This window comes from Leopardus geoffroyi, chromosome A2 (assembly GCF_018350155.1).
Source record: "Leopardus geoffroyi isolate Oge1 chromosome A2, O.geoffroyi_Oge1_pat1.0, whole genome shotgun sequence".
NCBI classification, from domain to species: Eukaryota; Metazoa; Chordata; class Mammalia; order Carnivora; family Felidae; genus Leopardus; species Leopardus geoffroyi.
The window spans coordinates 147,690,288-147,714,749 of NC_059331.1; the positions used below are offsets into that span (position 1 = coordinate 147,690,288).

Below are 24,462 nucleotides of genomic sequence, written 5' to 3' on the forward strand. Positions count from 1 at the left end.
GTATAATGTTCCATGGTTTATATGTTCTATAATTTATTTTCTCTGATACTGTAAAAATGCTGCATTAAACAGATTCATATATACAAGTCTGTATACATATGTCCTTATGTACTGATGATTTTATTTTTATGGGATAGATTCTGAAATGAGAGTGCTAAGGAAAAGAATATGAACATTGAAAGTTTTAATAGATGCTGCATATTAACTTTCCATAAAGCCTAGGGTAATGGACATGTCTACCTTTTTCTACCTGATTTCCTGATAGTAGGGATCTAATTTAATCAATTTGATGGATGAAAAAGAATATCTTTTGTTAATTTTTGTTGCTGTTTATTGGTTATTTTAATGATTTTAGTATCATTTATTCTGCTTTTCCATTGTGTTTGTCTTATTATCAATGTGAAATAATATTTTTCATATTTTAGATATAAATACCTTATTACTCCTATGAGTTGCAAACATTTTTTTCTATTTGTTTCTGGGTTTTCTTTATGGTGTTTTAAAAGTTTTTTTCATAATCAAATAGTTATTTTTTTTCACACCTTCTAGTTTCTTGGCAAAAAGATCTAACACTTTTGGTTGCATATATTGGCCCCTAAGTACTTTTCCTAAGATTTTTGTATATGTATGTATGTATGTTAAAATTGTTAACTGACATTAATTTTGTATTAGTTAGGAGTTAACTTATTTTCTCCCATCAGTTGCATAAGCATCATTTAACTATGAACTACCATTTCCCAATGAAATAAAATACCGCCTTTATCAAATATTAAATTCTATTATACACTGGGCTCAATTTCTGGGTTTTTGTTTCTCTGAAATATGTCTGTTTCTATACCATTCCCTACTGTTTTTAATTCTAGGGATTTGAAGTGTTTTTAAAAGCTGATAACATGACTTCCTCTCACTATTCTTTCTTAAAAGATTTCTTGGCTCTCTTTTTGCATTTATTCTTCTATGCAAGCTTTCTTGTGTTGTGTGCTCTTTGGGTAAAGCTTCTCATACCTCAGATAGCGGGTAGACCAGCAGTCTTTTTGTACGTTGCTAGTTCTCTGTGGGTTACCAGGAGACATCTCTCAGTATCTGGATATCCTCAGCTAAGAGGATTCTCAAGTTTAGTGGTAAAGGGAACCCAATCGGTTAGCTCTCCTGAAGCTCTTTGTGAGCCAGGGAGACGAGCAGATTGTCCCAGAAATGCTCATGCAGTTGATGCCTTTCTACTGGGGAGAGAGATGTCCATGGGTCTTTTGATATTCCTATGGCCAAGCTTTTGTTATGGTTCTTAAAGTTCTGATTCTGGGCTCTGTCACCTGCTGTGCACAGGCAGGAGAGGTGCTTAGTAGTTGACCCAATGTTGTGACTGGAGATTATCAGGAATATATTCAAGCCTCCATCTTTCCAAACCACCTCAGGCTAACCTCACTTTATTTCTGACTTGTATTTTATTTGTCCTTTATTTATTTTTAAAAATTTTAAAGTATTCTCTACACCCAAAGTGGGGCTCAAACTCACAATCCTGAGATCAAGAGCTGCATACTCCACCAATGGAGCCAGCCAGTTGCCCCATTTATCATTCATTTTGACTTAGTATAAGCTTAAGTTGCAGGTAATAAGTATGATTAATATATTTTATGCTTTGATGGTTCTATTTTAATTTTTCTTTGTAGTGCTACTTATTTATCTGTTCATATCATTATCAAATATTTATTAAGCACTTTGTATGTAGCAGCATTTAGCCTTGGAGTGAGGCATATGAGGGTGAATACACCTAGTCCCTATCTTCTCAGCAGCATTTTATGTAGTTTTTCACTTCTTTACTTAAAATATTTTCATTTGGCATCCACACTTTTCTGAGTTTCTGTTTTCTTCACCTTTGTCCCTTTTTAGTTTCCTTTGCTTGACCTTTCTCATCTAGACCCCCAAAATGATGGACCTCCATAGCTTAATGAGTCCTTTGGCTTCTCTAGCTCCATTTCAGGCCTTAGGTCATCCTATTCAGTATCATGGCTTTAAATATTTTAGCTATGATGTACTGATGTCCCTAAAGATACATGTATTTTCCCCTGAGTTTTAGCCTCAGATACCCAACTGCTGAATCTCCAAAACACTATTTAATAGGCATTTCAAAATTCACAAGACCACAACATATTGCAACTGTTTGGCCTCTTTGACTTTGCATTTAGTGGTCCATCTGCTCATCTTTCAGTTATGACTGGTTAAACTCCCTCATGTCGTTCATTAACATGAATGATTTTTTTGTGGTCCCATTTTATTATAGTTCTATGTTCAATTTTCTTGCATGCTTTATAACATTCATGTCAGTGATTTTTTTTTTTAATCCTGGTTTTTTAGCTTTAGCTTTTAACTGCAGTACAATTTTTTTGTGTAGGGTTATCTTCATTTTGTTTTATCATTCATTCTTTTTTAAAAAAACTTTTTTTATTATGAAAGTACTGTGTGTTAATTTTAGAAAGCTTGAATAGTACAGAAAAGGGGAAAAGTCCATGTAATCTCATCACTGAAAGTGACACTGACAATTTAGTACATGTTCTTTAACTTATCTCTCCATGTATGAATATTATTACTTAAAATACTTGATTTGTCATATATACACACACACTATAAACTACTTTTTCTCTTCACTTACTGTGTAGTGAACATTTTCCAGTGACATTAAAGTTAGCCTGTAGATCATGAGTACATGGTATTCTGTAACACAGTTATGTCATAATTTGTCTAATTAATTCCTTATTGTTACATGATTAGGTTGCTTACAGTTTGCTATTATAAACTGTGCTGTGATGAATGTGGATGATTTATATCCCCTGGATTATTTTTTTGGTTAAGTTCCAAGAAGTGGAATAATTCTCAAGCTGTGGAGTATAATAATTAAGAGCATTGACTTTGGAGTCAGATGGCCTTGGGTTCAAATCCTTACTTAGGTGTTTGTATATTTAGGCAAATTAGTTGATCTCTCTGAGTTTCCTAATCTGTACATTGAAGATAAATAAGTATTTATGTTTATGTTTATACTTACTACTTTTGAAGCACCTGGCTGGCTCAGTTGGAAGAGCATGTGACTCTTGATCTTGGGGTCATGAGTTCAAACCCTGCATTGGCTGTAGAGATTACTAAGAAAAAATAAATAAACTATCATTACTGTTAGTTATCAAATGTCTCTTTACTTGCCTCTGGTCTGTGACAAGTTTTCATTCTTTCCTTGTTTTTCATTATATTTAGGGTTTTGAGGAGTATTAGTATATATTTTGTTGAATGTTCTTCAATTTGAGTTTGTTGGATGATTAGAGTGGGATTATATTAGTATGGACTCATGGATATTTATTATATTCTTTGGTTATAATCCAGTACTACACTATTTATTTTGTTATTTAAATTATTTCAGCCTTGGCCATTCATTCTTTCATTCTTTTATTTTGGTTTCTCTGTGTCTTTTTGATATGTCTCCATCCTTTATTTTTTAATTTTTTTGAGTGCTACAGGATGCTCCAGGTTTATCTTTTGAACCCTGTTCCAATCCTAGAACCAGCCATTTCCCCTAGAATCCCTATTTTCTTTTATTGGGGTATATTATGTAGAAACCAAGCTCTGGGTCCTGTGAGTGCTCATTGCTACTGGGGTGTCACTAATTCTAGTCCCTTTTAATAAACAGAGTTAGGAAAAACTGTGGTGTGTGTGCATACATGCACATATATATCTATAATTACTTTTATATTTATCTGTGTCCATATTAAACTAAACATGAGTTCACAGTGATTGATGTCTCTGGCTCTGATCCAGTACCTCAGGGTTCATTCTAACCATCCTCCCTTTGCTTTTCTGTAACTTTCCACTCCAAAGTGAGAAGCTTGGCTCCCACCATCTGCCATCCATTTACTTATTTATTCAACTCCAGTATACATTACATGTAAACTATTTCAGAATTAACCCATATATCTTAGAAAACAACTTTATAAAATAAAGTACAGTTTTTATATATGGTTCCATTTGTCTTTAGCCTTATAGTTTCCGGTGAAGGCACCATCTTCTAAAGTTACTTACATCAGTTCCTTTTTTTCACCCAGAGTTCTGATTCAGATGCTGTACTTTAAAGACTTCTTAATCTAAAGATTGATTGTATGTATATACATATGCATATATGATGTTAATATATGTATTATATATATAACATATAACAATATAATTGTGTAATATAGTGATATATATTATGTGTATATATGGTAATTTATTTATTCTTAGGTATTTTGTTTTTTCACCTTAAATGTATGTACTGTTCACTTTGTCACTTGGTATGAAGCAGAAGTATATTTTTTCTTGCTTTTTTCTCCATTGTTTGAAATGCTACCTTTATCATATTTTCAAAATCTTATATATACTAGAGCTTTTCTGTTCCTTATTCTGTTTTATTTTCTCTTTCTGTTCAAGCTCCAAACATTATATACGTATGGTAATTTCAGCATCTGGTAGGTTATTCCTCTTTTTGCATATTCATATTCACTTGTAATTTTATTTTTTTTTTTAAGTTTTAGTTACTTTGAGAGACAGAGAGAGAGAGTGAGCAGAGAGGGGCAGAGAGAGAGAGGGAGAGAGAGTGAATCCCAAGCAGGCTCTGTCCTATCAGTTCAGAGAGCCTGACACAGGGCTCAAACTCATAAACTATGAGATCATGACCTGAGCCAAAATCAAGATTCGGACACTTAACTGACTGAGCCACCCACGCATCCCCCATATTCACTTATAATTTTAATTATTTGCTATAATTTTCTTTATTTCAGGAACATTTTAGTGGATAAACCAAATGACCAATCTTCAAGGTGGTCCTCAGAGAGCAACTATCCTCCCCAGGTAAGATGAAGCTCCTGATACCATTTAGAAGTCAAAATTTAAATAGGCATTTAATTGACAGCAATTATCTGGAATCCATTAATAATTTATTCAGTCTTTGAAAATGTGAGGTAGATTTTTATTTTGTTTTTTGTTTTTTTTTAGTTTTGAAAGAATGTTTATTTCATAGACAAATGCAGTGTGGAATTTGATGAAACATAGGCTTACTTGTGTCTCCTGGAGCATTTAAAATCTAATATGTGTTTTTTCCAGATAACTAATGATGCAAAATTAAGTTTCTTGATACCTTTTGAGGAAAATGTTAATGAAAAGAACTGGCTTAGGTGCTGTTACTATTTTGAGCAGTAACTGATCTCAGTGCTGATCTAAGAAGATGTTGTGACTTCTATTGTATTCAAACTCAAGTCGGTCTGTAAATGGACTTGGACTCCATGACTGCCTTTTAGGGAAAATAAACTTAATATAGTTTGTTGTTTTACTAAAGTGGTATATTTAGATGATATCAAGACCATGAACTAAATTCTTTCCTTGAAAAGTGCTGTCTGAGGTCATATGAATTTAAAAAGTCATTCTTTCGGTTATATTCTTTAAGCATTAACATATAATATGTCCATATCCTGGAGGAAATTAATGCTCTGATAGGAAAGCAGATGGGTAAGTAAATTCCAGTGTAATTTCTAGTGTAATTTTTGGAAACCTAACATTTATACTTATTTTTCCTTTTATATATATTTTTAACTGCATATCTTTTGGATCACCTGGTACTTAAATGTTTAATTGCAAAATACACATCCAAAGAATATATATTCATAGTTTTTATATATAGTATAAAGAATAATAAAACAAGTATCTATTCATCAACTGTCTTTACAAAACAACCACAACCTGTTGAAGCTTCTTGTGAGTCCTGCCTTATATTTTTCTCCAACTCCTAGTAACTGTTATTTCATGTTAAGCATTTTCTCACAGGATCATACATGTGTATGTTTATACATATCCTATATTGGGGCGCTTGGGTGGCTCAATCAGCTAAGTGTCTGACTCTTGATTTCGGGTCAGGTCATGATCTCACAATCATAAGATGGAGCCCTGCTTTGCGCTCTGCACTAGGCATGGAGCCTGCTGAAGATTCTCTTTCTCCCTCTCCCTCTGCCCCTCCCCAGCTTGTATGCGCACACACATGCTCTCTCAAAAAACAAACAAAAAACAACATATAAATGTCCTTTTATCTGACTTTGATTTTAGATAAATATAATATAAATTGAATCGTTATAAATATTGATCTGCTTTTCTTTTGCTTTGTTATTTATTTATATATTTATTAATGTTGCTGAGTATAATTGTAGTTTCTTAATTTTAACTACTGTGTAGTATTCCAGTGTAGTATAAATATGCCAAAATGTATTTATCCATTTTGCAATTGATAGGCTTTTCAGTTTTTTATAGTTGTTTGCTATTATGAATAGGCTGCTTATGAACATTTTTGTATGTTGTCTCCTGGTACACATGTATAAGATTTTCTTTATGGTGTATACCTTGGAGCACAATTGATGGATCATATGTTCAAAAAGGCTGTATAATTTATATTCTCGCCGACAGTATATGAAAGATGCTGTAGGGACGCCTGGATGGCTCAGTTGGTTAAGCGTCCGACTTCAGCTCAGGTCACGATCTCACAGTCTGTGAATTCGAGCCCTGCGTCTGGCTCTGTGCTGACAGCTCAGAGTCTGGAGCCTGCTTCAGATTCTTTGTCTCCCTCTCTCTCTGTCCCTTCCCCACTCATGCTCTGTCTCTCTCTGTCTCAAAAATAAATAAAAAAACATTAAAAAAAAAATAAAAAAAAAAAGGAAAAATGCTGTACATTGCAGTCTCCATATCACTTCTATATGGCTGATTTTTAGATTTTGCCAGTCTGTTAGATCTTTCATTATAACTCACTGTGGCTTTAATTTGCATTTTTCTATTTACATTCAGACCTTCTTGCATTTGTTTGTGGGGTTATATTGTATGTTATTGGTACACACCCCCTCCTGTTCACACTGAGGTTGAATACATTGTGTTTTCAATCATGTTTTTCTTACTCATCTTTTCATTTTACTTGAGCCCTCAAATTTGGTGTGTTTCTGTTTTTATTCAGTTGTTTTTATGTCTTACTAATGAATATAATCTTTTTCATTATTACTGAAATGGTGGTAACCTCTTTACTGTGAAATTTCTTTTATTTCTTATGGAACAGTATTTTGAAGGCAGTATTACTTAATGTCTTTTTACTTATTCATTTGCTTATTTATTCAAAAATTATTTAGTCAGCACCCATGGGGTGCCAAACTTTATAGCAGTGAATTAACTATTGTCTTTCCTCTTAATGAGACAAGAAATACCCTGAATCAATTAATATTCAATGTGCTAAGTCTGAGAGTAGAAGTTACTTAAAGTTTTTGTGATTTAAAAGAGACTAACTTGGGATGCCTGGGTGGCTCAGTCAGTTAAGCGTCTGACTCTTGATCTCAGCTCCGGTCTTGATCTCAGGGTTGTGAGTTCAAGCCCCATGTTGGGCTCCATGCTGGATGCAGAGCCTACTTTAAAAAATAAGTTAAAAAAAAAGTAAAAGAGACTAACTTATCATGGAAATGGGTAACATGAATCTGTTTTCCCTCATTGTAATTACACATCAGATATAACTGGGGTTCCATGTAGCCAATCTCAAAGAACAGCAGTGTTGTCAGAAAAAAATATAATTGAAAGTAATTTCTGATTTTACTTAGTTTTGTGTGAAACTGCCATATGGGATAGAATGGATATAGTTTTAAGGTATAGATATGTAGCAAGTAGTCTTGTACTCCTAGTGGATGTGAGCTAGGTCAATAATACTAATTCCAACGCTTATTCTTTTTTTCTTTTACTTCTTTTTCTTTTTTTTTTTTTTTTTTACTCAAACCATATTCTGAACATTACTAAAAGGGCTGAGTTTTTAAATTTTTTTAAATGTTTATTTATTTGGGGGGGGGGGAAGGGAGGGGAGGGGGCAGGGAGAGAGAGAGACACAGAATCTGAAGCAGGCTCCAGGCTCTGAGCTGTCAGCAGAACCACAAGATCATGACTTGAGCTGAAGTCGGATGCTTAACTGACTGAGTCACCCAGGCGCCCCTAAAAGGGCTGAATTTTTAAAAGATGCACACATACATAAAGTTTATGAAAGCTGGGACCCTAAATTGATGAATTCTCAGAATAATTAAACAGAAGAAATCTCCACCTCTGGGGGACTGTGGGAAGAGTTACATTGGCACTGAGTAGAGGAGGAGAAAATGAAGAAAACCTGGATGATCCTGGATGAACCTGGTGATCCTGGATGTATAGTGCTCTTAAGGTTCTCAATAAAAGCAAGTACAGATCCTCTCTGGAGATAGTTACCTTTCCCAAATCTTCAGGTAGTCTCCGTAGATCATTATTCAAGGAAAGTAAGCAGTACACACGCAAAGATAACCAAATGTACCAGGAAACAAGGTGCCTTTAGTAAGAACTAGGAAGAAATGATAGAGAAACCTTCAAAAACATTAGGTATAAGAAGTAAATGTACTAAAAGATACTGCAATTAAAATAACATACCGTATTTAAAGAAATAAAAGGTATTTGTAAGGAACAGGAAACTTTAAAAAAGTGATATAACGTATTTGAAAAACAACCAAATAAAACTTCTTCAAATGAAAAATTTAATGAGAAAAATTAATTTTGACCAACTGTCCTACTAAGGAGGATGAAATAAGAAAAAAGATTTTTTTTTGAAGGTGCAGTGTATTGGTAACAAGGAAGTAAAGAGTGATGGGGCCAAGATGAGAAAGATACAGGAACCCAGATAGGAGACCTACTTTGGGGCCACTTTTCCACTGGGTATCTACTGACCCCTAAAGAAGTGGTTAAGATCCTGAAAAGCTGAACAGCACTTCTGACAAACTCTTGAGGCCACGAAGATAAAGATCAGAAATCAGAGCCTGGAATGTAATAGATTCCCTTCTCTGATTTAGGATCCTGAAGCTATGTTAGAGGAGGAAGGGTGAACCAAATATACTCTCACCCTCACAAGGAAGCCCAGTTTCATATTATCTTAGTCCTTGAAATTTGATGAAAATAATCAAGAAGTGGTAGTGTCACTAGTCATAGACCTGCAGCACATATACCTCTTCTAGAGGAAGTTAATATCCTTGGCATCTAGTTATTTTTAGTTTTCCATATTTGATATCTACCAAAAATACGAGTTTACAGATAATAGAATTTTAGATACAGGTTTTAAAATAAGTGCCTTTAGGGGCACCTGGGTGGCTCACTCGGTTAAGCGTCCAACTTTGGCTCAGGTCACGATCTCACGGTTCGCAGGTTCGGGCCCCCCCCATCGGGCTCTGTGCTGACAGCTCAGACCCTGGAGCCTGTTTCGGATTCTGTGTCTCCCTGTCCCTCTGTTCCTGCCCTGCTCACACTTTGTCTCTCAAAAATAAATAAACGTTAAAAAAAAATTTAAATAAGTGCCCTTAGTGTCTTAAAGGAAAAAAAAGAGATGAAAATCAATAATGAAAATTTTGAGTTTAGGAAGATGGCGGCGTAGGAGGACGCTGGGCTCACCGCGCGTCCTGCTGATCACTTAGATTCCACCTACACCTGCCTAAATAACCCAGAAAACCGCCAGAAGACTAGCAGAACGGAGTCTCCGGAGCCAAGTGCAGATGAGAGGCCCACGGAAGAGGGTAGGAAGGGCGGTGAGGCAGTGCACGCTACACGGACTGGCGGGAGGCAGCTGGGGCGGAGGGGCGGCCTGCCGGCCAAGCAGAGCCCCCGAGTCTGGCTTGCAAAAGCGGAGGGGCAGGATGGAGTGTGTTCTGACAGCAAGCGGGACTTGACATCTAGAAGGTTATAAGCTAACAGCTCTGCTCAGAGAACCGGAGAGCTGGAGGACAACAGGAGGGAGAGTTGTTGAGCCCCGGACGACAGAGCTCAGCTTGGCGGGGAACAAAGGCGCTCACCAGCGCCATCTCCCTCGCCCATCCACCAGCCAAAATCCCAAAGGGAACCAGTTCCTGCCAGGGAACTTGCTTGCACCGTGCAAACACCCAACGCTGTGCTTCTGCGGATCCATCCCTCTGGTGGGTCTGACTCCCTCCCGGTGCTGCAGGGCCCCTCCCGAAGCGGATCTCTGAAGGAAAAGCGAGCTGAGCCTGCCCCTCCCGCCCCCGTGCACCTTGCCGATCCACCCCAGCTAATATACCAGATCCCCAGCACCATAAGCCTGGCAGTGTGCAAGTAGCCCAGACGGGCCATGCCACCCCACAGTGAATCCCGCCCCTAGGAGAGGGGAAGAGAAGGCACACACCAGTCTGACTGTGGCCCCAGCGGTGGGCTGGGGGCAGACATCAGGTCTGACTGCGGCCCCGCCCACCAATGCAAGTTATTCAAGACAGCACAGGGGAAGTGCCCCGCAGTCCCGCACTACTCCAGGGACTATCCAAAATGATGAAACGGAAGAATTCCCCTCAAAAGAATCTCCAGGAAATAACGACAGCTAATGAAATGATCAAAAAGGATTTAAACAATATAACAGTGAATTTAGAATAATAGTCATAAAATTAATTGCTGGGCTTGAAAACAGTATAGAGGACAGCAAAGAATCTATTGCTACAGAGATCAAGGGACTAAGGAACAGCCAGGAGGAGCTAAAAAATGCTATTAATGAGCTGCAAAATAAAATGGAGACGACCACAGCTCAGATTGAAGAGGCAGAGGAGAGAATAGGTGAACTAGAAGATAAAATTATGGAAAAAGAAGAAGCTGAGAAAAAGATAAAAAAGCCCAGGAGTATGAGGGGAAAATTAGAGAACTAAGTGATGCACTAAAGAGAAATAATCTACGCATAATTGGTATTCCAGAGGAGGAAGAGAGAGGGAAAGGTGCTGCAGGTGTACTTGAAGAAATAATAGCTGAGAACTTCCCTGATCTGGGGAAGGAAAAAGGCATTGAAATCCAAGAGGCACAGAGAACTCCCTTCAGACGTAACTTGAATCGATCTTCTGCACGACATATCATAGTGAAACTGACAAAATACAAGGATAAAGAGAAAATTCTGAAAGCAGCTAGAGATAAACGTGCTCTAACATATAAAGGGAGACTTGTGACCAATCTCTCTACTGAAACTTGGCAGGCCAGAAAGGAATGGCAGGAGATCTTCAATGTGACAAATAGAAAAAATATGCAGCTGAGAATCCTTTATCAAGCAAGTCTGTCATTTAAAATAGAAGGAGAGATAAAGGTCTTCCCAAACAAAAACTGAAGGAATTCATCACCACTAAACCACTAAAAGAGATCCTAAGGGGGATCCTGTGAGACAAAGTACCAAAGACATCGCTACAAGCATGAAACCTACAGACATCACAATGACTCTAAACCCATATCTTTCTATAATAACACTGAATGTAAATGGACTAAATGCGCCAACCAAAAGACAAGTATCAGAATGGATAAAAAAACAAGACCCATCTATTTGCTGTCTACAAGAGACTCATTTAAAAAAAAATTTTTTTTTAACATTTATTTATTTTTGGGACAGAGAGAGACAGAGCATGAACGGGGGAGGGGCAGAGAGAGGGGGAGACAGAATGGAAGCAGGCTCCAAGCTCCGAGCCATCAGCCCAGAGCCCGATGCGGGGCTCGAACTCACGAACCGCGAGATTGTGACCTGAGCTGAAGTCGGACACCCAACCGACTGAGCCACCCAGTCGCCCCGACAAGAGACTCATTTTAGACCTGAGGACACCTTTAGATCGAGAGTGAGGGGATGGAGAGCTATTTATCATGCTACTGGAAGCCAAAAGAAAGCTGGAGTAGCCATACTTATATCAGACAAACTAGACTTTAAATTAAAAGCTGTAACAAGAGATGAAGAAGGACATTATATAATAGTTACAGGGTCTATCCATCAGGAAGAGCTAACAATTATAAATGTCTATGCGCCGAATACAGGAGCCCCCAAATATATAAAACAACTGCTCACAAACATAAGCAACCTTATTGATAAGAATGTGGTAATTGCAGGGGACTTTAACACTCCACTTACAGAAATGGATAGATCATCTAAACACATGGTCAATAAAGAAACAAGGGCCCTGAATGATACATTGGATCAGATGGACTTGACAGATATATTTAGAACTCTGCATCCGATGTGGAGAAACGGGAACCCTCTTGCACTGTTGGTGGGAATGCAAATTGGTGCAGCCGCTCTGGAAAGCAGTGTGGAGGTTCCTAAGAAAATTAAAAATAGACCTACCCTGTGACCCAGAAATAGCACTGCTAGGAATTTATCCAAGGGATACAGGAGTACTGATGCATAGGGGCACTTGTACCCCAATGTTCATAGCAGCACTCTCAACAATAGCCAAATTATGGAAAGAGCCTAAATGTCCATCCACTGATGAATGGATAAAGAAATTGTGGTTTATATACACAATGGAGTACTACGTGGCAATGAGAAAGAATGAAATCTGGCCCTTTGTAGCAACGTGGATGAAACTGGAGAGTGTTATGCTAAGTGAAATAAGTCATACAGGGAAAGACAGATACCATATGTTTTCACTCTTATGTGGATCCTGAGAAACTTAACAGAAACCCATGGGGGAGGGGAAGGAAAAAGAAAAAGAGGTTAGAGTGGGAGAGAGCCAAAGCATAAGAGACTGTTAAAAACTGAGAACAAACTGAGGGTTGATGGGGGGTGGGAGGGAGGGGAGGGTGGGTGATGGGTATTGAGGAGGGCACCTTTTGGGATGAGCACTGGGTGTTGTATGGAAACCAATTTGACAATAAATTTCATATATTAAAAAAAAAAAAAAAAAGAACTCTGCATCCGAAAGCAACAGAATATACTTTCTTCTCGAGTGCACATGGAACATTCTCCAAGATAGATTACATACTGGGTCACAAAACAGCCCTTCTAAGTATACAAGAATTGAAATCATACCATGCATACTTTCAGACCACAGTGCTATGAAGCTTGAAATCAACCACAGGAAAAAGTCTGGAAAATTTCCAAAAGCATGGAGGTTAAAGAACACCCTACTAAAGAATGAATGGGTCAACCAGGCAGTAAGGGAAGAAATTAAAAAATATATGGAAACAAACGAAAATGAAAATACAACAATCCAAACGCTTTGGGATGCAGCGAAGGCAGTCCTGAGAGGAAAATACATTGCAATCCAGGCCTATCTCAAGAAACAAGAAAAATCCCAAATACAAAATCTAACAGCACACCTAAAGGAAATAGAAGCAGAACAGCAAAGACAGCCTAAATCCAGCAGAAGAAGAGAAATAATAAAGATCAGAGCAGAAATAAACAATATAGAGTCTAAAAAAACTGTAGAGCAGATCAACGAAACCAAGAGTTGGTTTTTTGAAAAAATAAAATTGATAAACCTCTAGCCAGGCTTCTGAAAAAGAAAAGAGAGATGACCCAAATAGATAAAATCATGAATGAAAATGGAATTATTACAACCAATCCCTCAGAGATACAAGCAATTATCAGGGAATACTATGAAAAATTATATGCCAACAAACTGGACAACCTGGAAGAAATGGACAAATTCCTAAACACACACAGGCTTCCAAAACTCAATCAGGAGGAAATAGAAAGCTTGAACAGACCTATAACCAGCTAAGAAATTGAATCAGTCATCAAAAATCTCCCAACAAATAAGAGTCCAGAACCAGATGGCTTCCCAGGGGAGTTCTACCAGACGTTTAAAGCAGAGATAATACCTATCCTTCTCAAGCTGTTCCAAAAAATAGAAAGGGAAGGAAAACTTCCAGACTCATTCTATGAAGCCAGTATTACTTTGATTCCTAAACCAGACAGAGACCCAGTAAAAAAAGAGAACTACCGGCCAATATCCCTGATGAATATGGGTGCAAAAATTCTCAATAAGATACTAGCAAATCGAATTCAACAGCATATAAAAAGAATTATTCACCATGATCAAGTGGGATTCATTCCTGGGATGCAGGGCAGGTTCAACATTCGCAAATCAATCAACGTGATACATCACATTAATAGAAGAAAAGATAAGAACCATATGATCCTGTCAATCGATGCAGAAAAGGCATTTGACAAAATTCAGCACCCTTTCTTAATAAAAACCCTCGAGAAAGTCGGGATAGAAGGAACATACTTAAACATCATAAAAGCCATTCATGAAAAGCCCACAGCTAACATCATCCTCAATGGGGAAAAACTGAGAGCTTTTTCCCTGAGATCAGGAACACGACAGGGATGTCCACTCTCACCGCTGTTGTTTAACATAGTGTTGGAAGTTCTAGCATCAGCAATCAGACAACAGAAGGAAATCAAAGGCATCAAAATTGGCAAGGATGAAGTTAAGCTTTCACTTTTTGCAGATGACATGATATTATACATGGAAAATCCGATAGACTCCACCAAAAGTCTGCTAGAACTGATACATGAATTCAGCACAGTCGCAGGATACAAAATCAATGTACAGAAATCAGTTGCATTCTTATACACTAGTAATGAAGCAACAGAAAGACAAAGAAACTGATCCCATTCACAATTGCACCAAGAAGCATAAAATACCTAGGAATAAATCTAACCAAAGATGTAAAAGATCTGAATGCCGAAAATTATAGAAAGCTTATGAGGGAAATTGAAGAAGATATAAAGAAATGAAAAAACATTCCGCACTCATGGATTGGAAGAATAAATATTGTCAAAATGTCAATACTACCCAAAGCTATCTACACATTCAATGCAATCCCAATCAAAATTGCACCAGCATTCTTCTCGAAACTAGAACAAGCAATCCTAAAATTCACATGGAACCACAAAAGGCCCCGAATAGCCAAAGGAATTTTGAAGAAGACCAAAGCAGGAGGCATCACAATCCCAAACTTTAGCCTCTACTACAAAGCTGTCATCATCAAGACAGCATGGTATTGGCACAAAAACAGACACATAGACCAATGGAATAGAATAGAAACCCCAGAACTAGACCCACAAACGTATGGTCAACTCATCTTTGACAAAGCAGGAAAGAACATCCAATGGAAAAAAGACAGCCTCTTTAACAAATGGTGCTGGGAGAACTGGACAGCAACATGCAGAAGGTTGAAACTAGACCGCTTTCTCACACCATTCACAAAAATAAACTCAAAGTGGATAAAGGACCTGAATGTGAGACAGGAAACCGTCAAAACCCCAGAGGAGAAAGCAGCAAAAGACCTCTCTGACCTCAGTTGTAGCAATTTCTTACTTGACACATCCCCAAAGGCAAGGGAATTAAAAGCAAAAATGAACTACTGGGACCTTATGAAGATTAAAAGCTTCTGCACAACAAAGGAAACAACCAACAAAACTAAAAGGCAACCAACGGAATGGGAAAAGATATTTGCAAATGACATATCGGACAAAGGGCTAGTATCCAAAATCCATAAAGAGCTCACCAAACTCCACACCCGAAAAACAAATAACCCAGTGAAGAAATGGGCAGAAAACATGAACAGACACTTCTCTAAAGAAGACATCCGGATGGCCAACGGGCACATGAAAAGATGCTCAACGTTGCTCCTCATCAGGGAAATACAAATCAAAACCACACTCAGATATCACCTCACGCCAGTCAGAGTGGCCAAAACGAACAAATCAGGAGACTATAGATGCTGGAGAGGATGTGGAGAAACGGGAACCCTCTTGCACTGTTGGTGGGAATGCAAATTGGTGCAGCTTCTCTGGAAAACAGTGTGGAGGTTCCTCAGAAAATTAAAACTAGACCTACCCTATGACCCAGCAATAGCACTGCTAGGAATTTACCAAGGGATACAGGAGTACTGATGCATAGGGGCACTTATACCCCAGTGTTTATAGCAGCACTCTCAACAATAGCCAAATTATGGAAAGAGCCTAGGTGTCCATCAACTGATGAATGGATAAAGAAATTGTGGTTTATATACACAATGGAGTACTACGTGGCAATGAGAAAGAATGAAATATGGACCTTTGTAACAACATGGATGGAACTGGAGTGTTATGCTAAGTGAAATAAGCCATACAGAGAAAGACAGATACCATATGTTTTCACTCTTATGTGGATCCTGAGAAACTTAACAGAAACCCATGGGGGAGGGGAAGGGGGAAAAAAAAAAGGTTAGAGTGGGAGAGAGCCAAAGCATAAGAGACTCTTAAGAACTGAGAACAAACTGAGGGTTAATGGGAGGTGGGAGGGAGGGGAGGGTGGGTGATGGGTATTGAGGAGGGCACCTTTTGGGATGAGCACTGGGTGTTGTATGGAAAGCAATTTGACAATAAACTTCATTTATTGAAAAAAAAATGAAAATTTTGGCAGGGAATTAAAAAAAAAAAAGAACCAAAATAGAAATGAAAAATACAGTAACCAAAATTGCAGATTATAGTTGAGAATAAAAAAGAACTTTCCAGGAACACTTTCCCTTTTTTGTTGTTGTTGTTTATTTTTATTTATTTTGAGAGAATAAGCAGGGGAGGCACAGAGAAAGAGGGAGACAGAATCCCAATCAGGCTCCCTCCGATGCAGGGCTCGGACTCATGAACAGTTCAGATCATGACCTGAAGAGAAATCAGGAGTGTGATGCTTAACTGCTTGGGGTACCTGGATGGCTCGGTTGGTTAAGTGTCTGACTCTTGGTCTTTGCTCAGGTCGTGATTTCACAGTTCATGAGTTTGAGCCCCGTGTCAGGCCCTGTGCTGACGGCATAGAGCCTGCTTGGGATTCTCTGTCTGTCCCTCTCTCTGTCCCTCCCCTGCCTGTGTTCGTTCTCTCTCTCTCTCTCTAAAAATAGGGAAATAAGATGTTAAAGGTTAAAAAAATTAAAAATTTAGGGGCGCCTGGGTGGCTCAGTCAGTTAAGCGTCCGACTTCAGCTCAGGTCACCATCTCGCGGTCCATGAATTCGAGCCCCAAGTCGGGCTCTGGGCTGATGGCTCAGAGCCTGTAGCCTGCTTCTGATTCTGTGTCTCCCTCTCTCTCTGCCCCTCCCCCATTCATGCTCTGTCTCTCTCTGTCCCAAAAATAAATAAACATTAAAAAAAATTTTTTTTAATTTAAAATTTAAAATTAAGTAAAATATACTTTATGTAAAGTGGAAATATTATTGTCATAGATCACTGAAAAATAATTGCTAGTAATAATTTATATGACAGATACATACAATTACTTACCTTTGTAGCTTATTTTGATAATAAACTATTATTTGACCTGCCTATTTCAAAGCACTACTTAGGATATATAACTTAGTTCTATTATTTTGATTTTGGATAAGGAGAAACCTTATTTCATGAAGTGGTACCATATAATTAGTATGAGAATTGCCTCTATTTCTCCATATTTGTTTTTAATTATTCTAAATCCCCCCATGACCGTATATGGTGATTGTAAAGGTTTGGTGCATGTACTTTAGCTACTTTAGTGCCCTAAAACTCTGAAAAGTATTTCCATTTCTAATGTGTTTTGGTTTTATAGATAGTTGATTGTGTAATTTACAATAGTTATATTTTATAAAATCGCCATGAAGACTGCATTAGTGAATACTGAGCCATTGCTTCTAGGGGAAATACAGGGTTAGATTCCTGTGTGCCTTTGGTCGTAACATTCCTGTTTACCAAACGGTATGTGACCTTACTTTATGTGTGTTTCTGTTTACACATACCTTATTTTATGTATATTATTTGTTCATTAGCATTGAACTTACTACAGCCATAGCACTATAACTTAACGCCTGAATGAAATGAAGCTTGAAATAAGAGTCCAGAGACCATGAATCACAATATGAGTGAGTCTTGCCACGGTGAAGCCAGAGAGTTTCCACAGTCATTCTCACGATCTGCCTGATGGCATGTGGCAGACCTCTGAGGAAGCTAAGGTTTTGTCTTAGTTAGATTTATCCAGAGAAAACTGAACATATTCTAAGAAACTTCCCCATATATGCCTTCCTATAGGTCCTGAGAACTCAGAAATGCTTCACGTAGAGGTGGCGCCCCAGGACTCTAGTTTCACTAGCTCTAGGTGCTCCCTTTGCTGCTCTGGGAGTGCAGTGGTCTCTTCGTTAGAGCTTTAAAAACCAGGTGGGCACTGAAGGAGGGATTGAAATTCCCCAGGGGCTCAGGGAACTTTGAAATTCCTTAGGGAGGGGGACATCACTGCCCCAGCCTGACACCTATTTCCTTTGAAAGGCACATCACATCCTTCTTGCATTTAGAAACATTAGACATGGCTTCAGCACTCTGCTTGGGGATCATTGTAGACAGCAAGATCAGCAGAAAGCACAAAAATATAAAAAATATGGCACTAAGTAGACGGTGTAAAGGACGCTTGTTTACTGTATGATAGAATTAAACCAAGAAGGCAGAGCGTCCCTTGTTTGACCTCAGCTGGGAGAGAGTGCATTGGGCAACTCAGACTTTTTTGTCGCTTTGCACATGTCTGGAAATGATTCTGAAAGTGCTGTAGGTATTGAAATCTGTAGTGATTTTGTTGTTGAAAATAAATTTTAGTGAGTAGGGGAATTCACAAATATGGAATCCACAAATAATGAGGAGTGACTGTATGGGATCTAATAATTCATTTATCATGTTTTGAACAGAGCTGAGAATCAGAAAGGAAAAAAAGAGGACTCTGAAAAACCAAAATCATTGTGATGAAATTTTAGGTCCTGAGGGCCTTTCCTAGAATCTACATTGGTTTTAAGTCACTCTGTTTAGTTAGTTACTTCTTCACTTTTCAGCAACTGGATGTAACTTTGTGTATGGGGGCACAGCTATAAAAGATAGGCACATTAACAGCAAGCTGACAAACAGAACAACTGACAAAGTGTCGTGATGGAAAAGATAGAAAAATCTAAGTAACAAATAGAAAAACAAAAGTGTAAAAAAAGAAAAAAAGAAAAACAAAAGTGTAACATTTAGGGGTCTTTATTGGAAAAATAGATAATCTATATTTCAGTAGATATTGCATACCTTCCTCAGTTTTACTTACTGGAATGAATGATAATGGTTTTCATTCTTGTCCTCATTTCTCTATCCATTGAAGCTTTGCCAGAAAGGACCCCAATTAAACTTTTTACCCTTTATTCTTTTTTTTAAACGTTTTTTAAATATTTATTTATTAAAATGAATGAGTGAGCATGGGTGTGTGAGCTGAGGAGGGCCAGAGAGAGGGGAAGAGAGAGAGAATCCCAAGCAGGCTCCGTGCTGTCAGCACAGAGCCCTATGCGGGGCTCAGTCTCACCAACTGTGAGATCATGACCTGAGCTGAGATCAAGAGTCCAAGCTTAACCAACTAAGCCACCCAGGCGCCCCTGAATGGAACTTTGATTCTAATTCTAATGAATTAGACTCTAAATCTTAAAGCTTTATGTGGTTTTGTGATTTTAACATTGTCCTCATTGTGGTGGGTCCCTCTATTATTATTTTGGTATTGCTCTATAACAAATCACAGATTTAGTTTAAAGCCACTTCCTAGGTTACAATCCCCCAGGTGGGATTCTTTCTTCAGAGTATCATAAGGCTGAAATCCAGATATTGATTAGGTTCTCATCTGCTGGCCCTGAAGACAGTGAGCTTTGTTGTCAAAATTCAGTTTCTTGTGGTTATACGACTGAAGTCCTTGTTTTCTTGCTGGCTATAAATTAAGAGCTATTCTTAGTTCTTAGACCATGCCCACATGCCTTACCACATGCCCCCCTTCATTTTCAAACGAGCGATGGTGCATCGATTCCTTCTTGTGCTTTGAATTTCTGACTTCTTGTCTCTGATCTCTAAACTCAGAGTTAAAGGACACACGATTAGGTGGGCCCACCCAGATAATCTCTGTTTTAATTAAAACGAACTGATCTGGAAACATAATGACATCTATCCGTACTACTTTCACTAGGTTAGTGTTTGATTGAATATCTGAGAGAGGTAGGTTTGTGTACAACAGGGACCAGGAATTATGCGTGCAGTACCTTCTCACCTTTTGTCTGTAGCTTTCATTCATTGAATTCAGTAGGTACAGATTTATTGGCTGCTATAAATAGGTCAGACTGGGTTGTAGGTGTTTGGGGTTTATCACTAAGGAAAATCAGTGAGGTGTAAGCAGGACACAACAAAAATTTCTGCTCTCATGGAGCTTATTTCTTGAGGAGAAAGACAATACACTAAATAATATATTCAGAGGTAAAAAGTGCTATTGCAATAATCCAGACCAGAGATTTTGGTAGCTTTTGACTTGGTGGTAGTTGTCCAGATGATGAAAATTGCTTGTGAAAACACTTTGAAAAATGTAAGATCATATGTATACATTTTTAAGCCTTCTGCTAACAAGTAACCAAATGCAAAAAATGAATATTGCCTCTCTTTTCTTTTCTGAGTGGGTGTTATTTTTGACAAGGAAGAAAAGGTAGGGGAAATTACTGCTTTTATAGTCTCAAATATGTTTTAAATATTTTTTATATGTTTGTTTATTTTGAGAGAGTGGACACATACGTGTGAGTGAAGGAGGAGGGAGGGAGGGAGAGAGAGAGAGAGAGAGAGAGAGAGGGAGAGAATCCCAAGGAGGGTCTGCGCTGTGAGCCCTGAGCCCTACTCAGATCTTTAACCCGTGAATCATGAGATCATGACCTGAGCTGAGAATAAGAGTCAGACGTGGGGGTGCCCGGGTGGCTCAGTCGATTAAGCTTCCTACTCGGCTCAGGTCATGATCTCAGTTTGTGAGTTCGAGCCCTGCGTCAGGCTCTGTGCTGACAGCTCAGAGCCTGCTTCAGATTCTGTGTCTCCCTTTGTCACTGCCCCTGTCCCACTCACGCTCTGTCTCTCAAAACTGAATAAATGGTAAAAAAAAAAAAAAAAAAAAATTTTTTTTAAAGAGACGCTTAACTAGCTGAGCCACCCAGGCACCCCTTAACTATGTTTTATATCCCTTCTGTCTCTATCTCATATTGTTGTAAATAATCTACCATTGACTCTATGTGATTTGAAGTCAGAGAGTTCATGTCTCTAGGATTGTATTTCTTCATCAATAAAAATAAGGTTTTAGGGTTATCCAAAAAGTTTTATTTCTAGATTTCCAAATTTTCTATTTTGTATTATTTGGAAGCCTCATTTTCTGAAGGTGATGAGTAAATGGAAGTATTACTCTATTACCAGTTAATGTCAAATCCTTTTTTTCTTTTTTCAAATTTTTCAAATCCTTTCATTCTACTTTGTGTTGTGGTTAGTTGTCAGTGTGTATTTTCTTCATTAGATTGTAAGTAAGATCTTTGAAAAGTAGCATTCGGTCTTACTAATTTCTGTATTTCCCTTTCAGTGGTGCCATGGCAAAATTCTGTGTTGGCTGAGAATTTCGTTTGCTGTGATAAAACAAACAAACAATTATTACATAGAAAATCAATGTGGTTTAGGAAATATGAGTGGTAGATAGATTCTAGTCTAATTCAAATGTTTGCGTCGTTGTGCACTGTCCAGCAGGCATACAAAGCACATTAGTAGGTACTTGTATTTATCTAGGAATGAAATACAAATATTTTTGTTTTAATTTATGTCTGTTGTTTTTCAAATGGCTACTAAGTTGTCAGTACATAAACGCTTATTAAGCTGTTTGGACTTAACTACTTAATAAATGGAACTGTTAATATTTATTTTGGCCTTGGATGCTGTATTATCTATTGCTGTGTAATAAGTTACCCCAAACTTAGCAGTTAGAAACAAGCATTTATTACTTCACACTGTTAACTGAGGGTCAGGAATCTGAGAGTGACGTTGCTGGGTGGTTCTGGCTCAAGGCTGCACTCAAGGTGTAGGCCAGGACTGCAGTTATCCCAAGGTTTGCCTGGGGTTGGAGGATTCCCTTACCTGGTTCTCCAGCTTGCAGATCACATATTATGGGATTTCTCAGCCTCCTGTTTCTGTTTTGTTTTTCTGGAGAACCTTGAAATACCACTTTCTTCAACTTTCATGGGTCCCCAACTTTACTTTCCTGGTTTCTTTACTTTCTGACTGCTGCTGTGTCTGCTCTAAGAGTGCACTTAGCTGCACGCTAAAAGCTTTGGAGCTAGGACCTGCTTTACAGCTTATTGGCTGCCCTTCGTCAGCAAGCATGCACTTCCCCCAGAGTTTGCTTCTGTTCACTCTGGTGTTCTGTGCCTTCAGATATTTCCTTTTCATGTCATATCAAGTTTTATAGTGTTTTTCTTTTTTAGCTAATAGATTATTTAAAATGTCTATAGAGATAATTCAAAGAATGATAACACTCATTGTTGCAGGAATTTGGGAAGAAGGGTACCTATACATTTGAAAATCTGAAATTGAAAATCTGAATTATTACAGTCTTTGAAATATAATCTGGCAAAGGCTCTCGATGTGGAGAGTACATTTGTCTTACTCAGTTCTTCGTAGGGCTCTGCCTCTTAGAAATAAAAATATAAGTATGTTAGATGTACACAAATATTTGATTCAGCAATTCTTCTTTGTTTTTTATTTTTATTTTTTTAACATTTATTTATTTTTGAGAGAGAGAAAGAGACAGAGTGCGAGCACGGGAGGGGCCGAGAGAGAGGGAGACACAGAATCCTAAGCAGGCTCCGGGCTCCGAGCTGTCAGCACAGAGCCTGATGCGGGGCTCGAACTCACAAACTTCAAGATCATAGCCTTAGCTGAAGTCAGACGCTGAACCGACTGAGCCACCCAGGCGCCCCTCTTCTTTATTTTTTTAATCATTTTTTTAGATGTTTCTTTTTGAGAGAGAGAGGAGAGAATAGGCAGGAGAGGGGCAGAGAGAGAGGGAGACAGAGGATCTGAAGCAGGCTCTGAACTGACAGCACAGAGCCCAGCGTGGGGCTTGAACTCACAAACTATGAGGTCATGACCAGAGCCAAAGTTGGACGCCTAGCTGACTGAGCCACCCAGGTGCCCCTGATTAAAAATGATTTTTAAAATCACCTTTCTCACATGGAAAAAAATCTCTTAAGTTTGAAATTGTGAACAAGTTTTAAACATTAAAATTTTTTTTTCATTGCTTGCTTAATTCTGTGGCTGAATTTTTGGTGTGCCCCCCCTTTTGGAAAAGAGATTGTGGTACATTATGTTTTATTATAAAATTAATGTATTAATATTTATATACTCACAATTCAAAGGTTGATATATAGTATCAGGGAGGAAGACCTTCCTCTGCCCTGTGGTTCTTCTAACTGGACTTAGAATCAAATTGCCATGAGACAGATTAACAGGAGAAAATAAAATTTAATAGGTATACCTGTGGGGCATCCACACAGACATGAAATTCCAAAGACAGGCAACAGGAAGCTTATTTGAGCTGAGGTGAGGGGTAGGGCCTGAGAATATAATGGGGAGACCTTAGAAAAAGATGTTCGGAAGAACAAGATTGTCCTGTTATGCAGATAAATTCCTTAGGTAAAGGAGAGTTTCTGTTAATAGCTCTCTCTTCCTGGTACAGGTGCTCCTTTCCAATGTAAATTTTGGCAGTTGAGGGAGAGGTAGAGAGCTTTTCCTGTATCTGCTGGGTTTTGATTACTTTTTTTTTTAAGTTTGTTTATTTTGAGAGAGAAAGAGAGCAAGCCTGGAGGGGGAGAGAGAGGGAGAGACAGAATCCCAAGCAGGCCCTGAGCTATCAGCACAGAGCCTGACACAGGCCTCTGTCTTACAAACTCTGAGATCATGACCAGAATCCAGATCAAGAGTCAGATGGCTTAACTGACTGAGTCATCCAGGCACCCCAGGTTTTGATTACTTTTAACTTGAAATAATCTTTATGCCATAGTGGCCCATCTTGGGGCAGCCCCCTCTTGCCCCCTCTAATAGGTTCTAAAGTAGTTTTTCTAAAATGTTTGTTCTTAATGAACTTCAATTTTTTAAATTTTTTTTAGTTTGTATTGCTATTATCTACAGCAGTTATTTCTCCAAATTAAAACTAATGAAAACCTATTTAACTATAGGACAACATTGTTTAATAGTAACACTACTCAGCATTTATATTCAAGAGTTGGAAAATGGGAATTATTATTTCATTATGAATAAAGGCAAATGTGATTGAAAATTAAAATTTTAAAAAATATTTTATTAAGCTTAACTAATTTCCCAGAGCATTTAGGTTGCTTCAGTTTTTTTGTTTTTTTGTTTTTTTTAATTGTCTCCATACCCAACGTGGGGCTTGAAATCACAACTCTGAGATTAAGAGTTGCATGCTGTACTGACTGAGGCAGCCAGGTGCCCCAAACATTAAAATTTTTACCTAAGAAGGGTTTCTATCAAATTATTATGGTTTGCTTCCAATTAGAGAGTTTAAATTTTCCTTAAGCAACTTTTGGGGGTGGGGTGGAGGAGCAAGCAAGCATGGAAGGTGTTAGAGAGAGAATCCTAAGCAGGCTCCACGCTCAATGCAGAGCCCAGGGCAGGGCCTGATCCCATGACTGTGAGATCATGACCTGAGCAGAAATCAAGACTTGGGAGCTTAACTGACTGAGCCACTCAGGGACCCCTATTTATGTAACTTTTAATAACAAAAATTCGATTTGGTTATTAATAAAATTA

The 24,462-nt window shown here is 38.1% G+C and overlaps 1 protein-coding gene across 3 annotated transcripts in view; it reads left to right on the forward strand.

Moving 5' to 3' along the window:
* The window catches only part of MKLN1 (muskelin 1), a 376,956-nt gene that overhangs the window by 225,967 nt on the left and 126,527 nt on the right, over positions 1–24,462 (forward strand). For all 3 annotated transcript variants that reach the window (XM_045495670.1, XM_045495671.1, XM_045495669.1), the window contains one exon: positions 4,794–4,863. In XM_045495670.1, the coding sequence (XP_045351626.1) occupies positions 4,794–4,863 (70 nt within the window). The remainder of the gene's footprint in view (positions 1–4,793; positions 4,864–24,462) is intronic.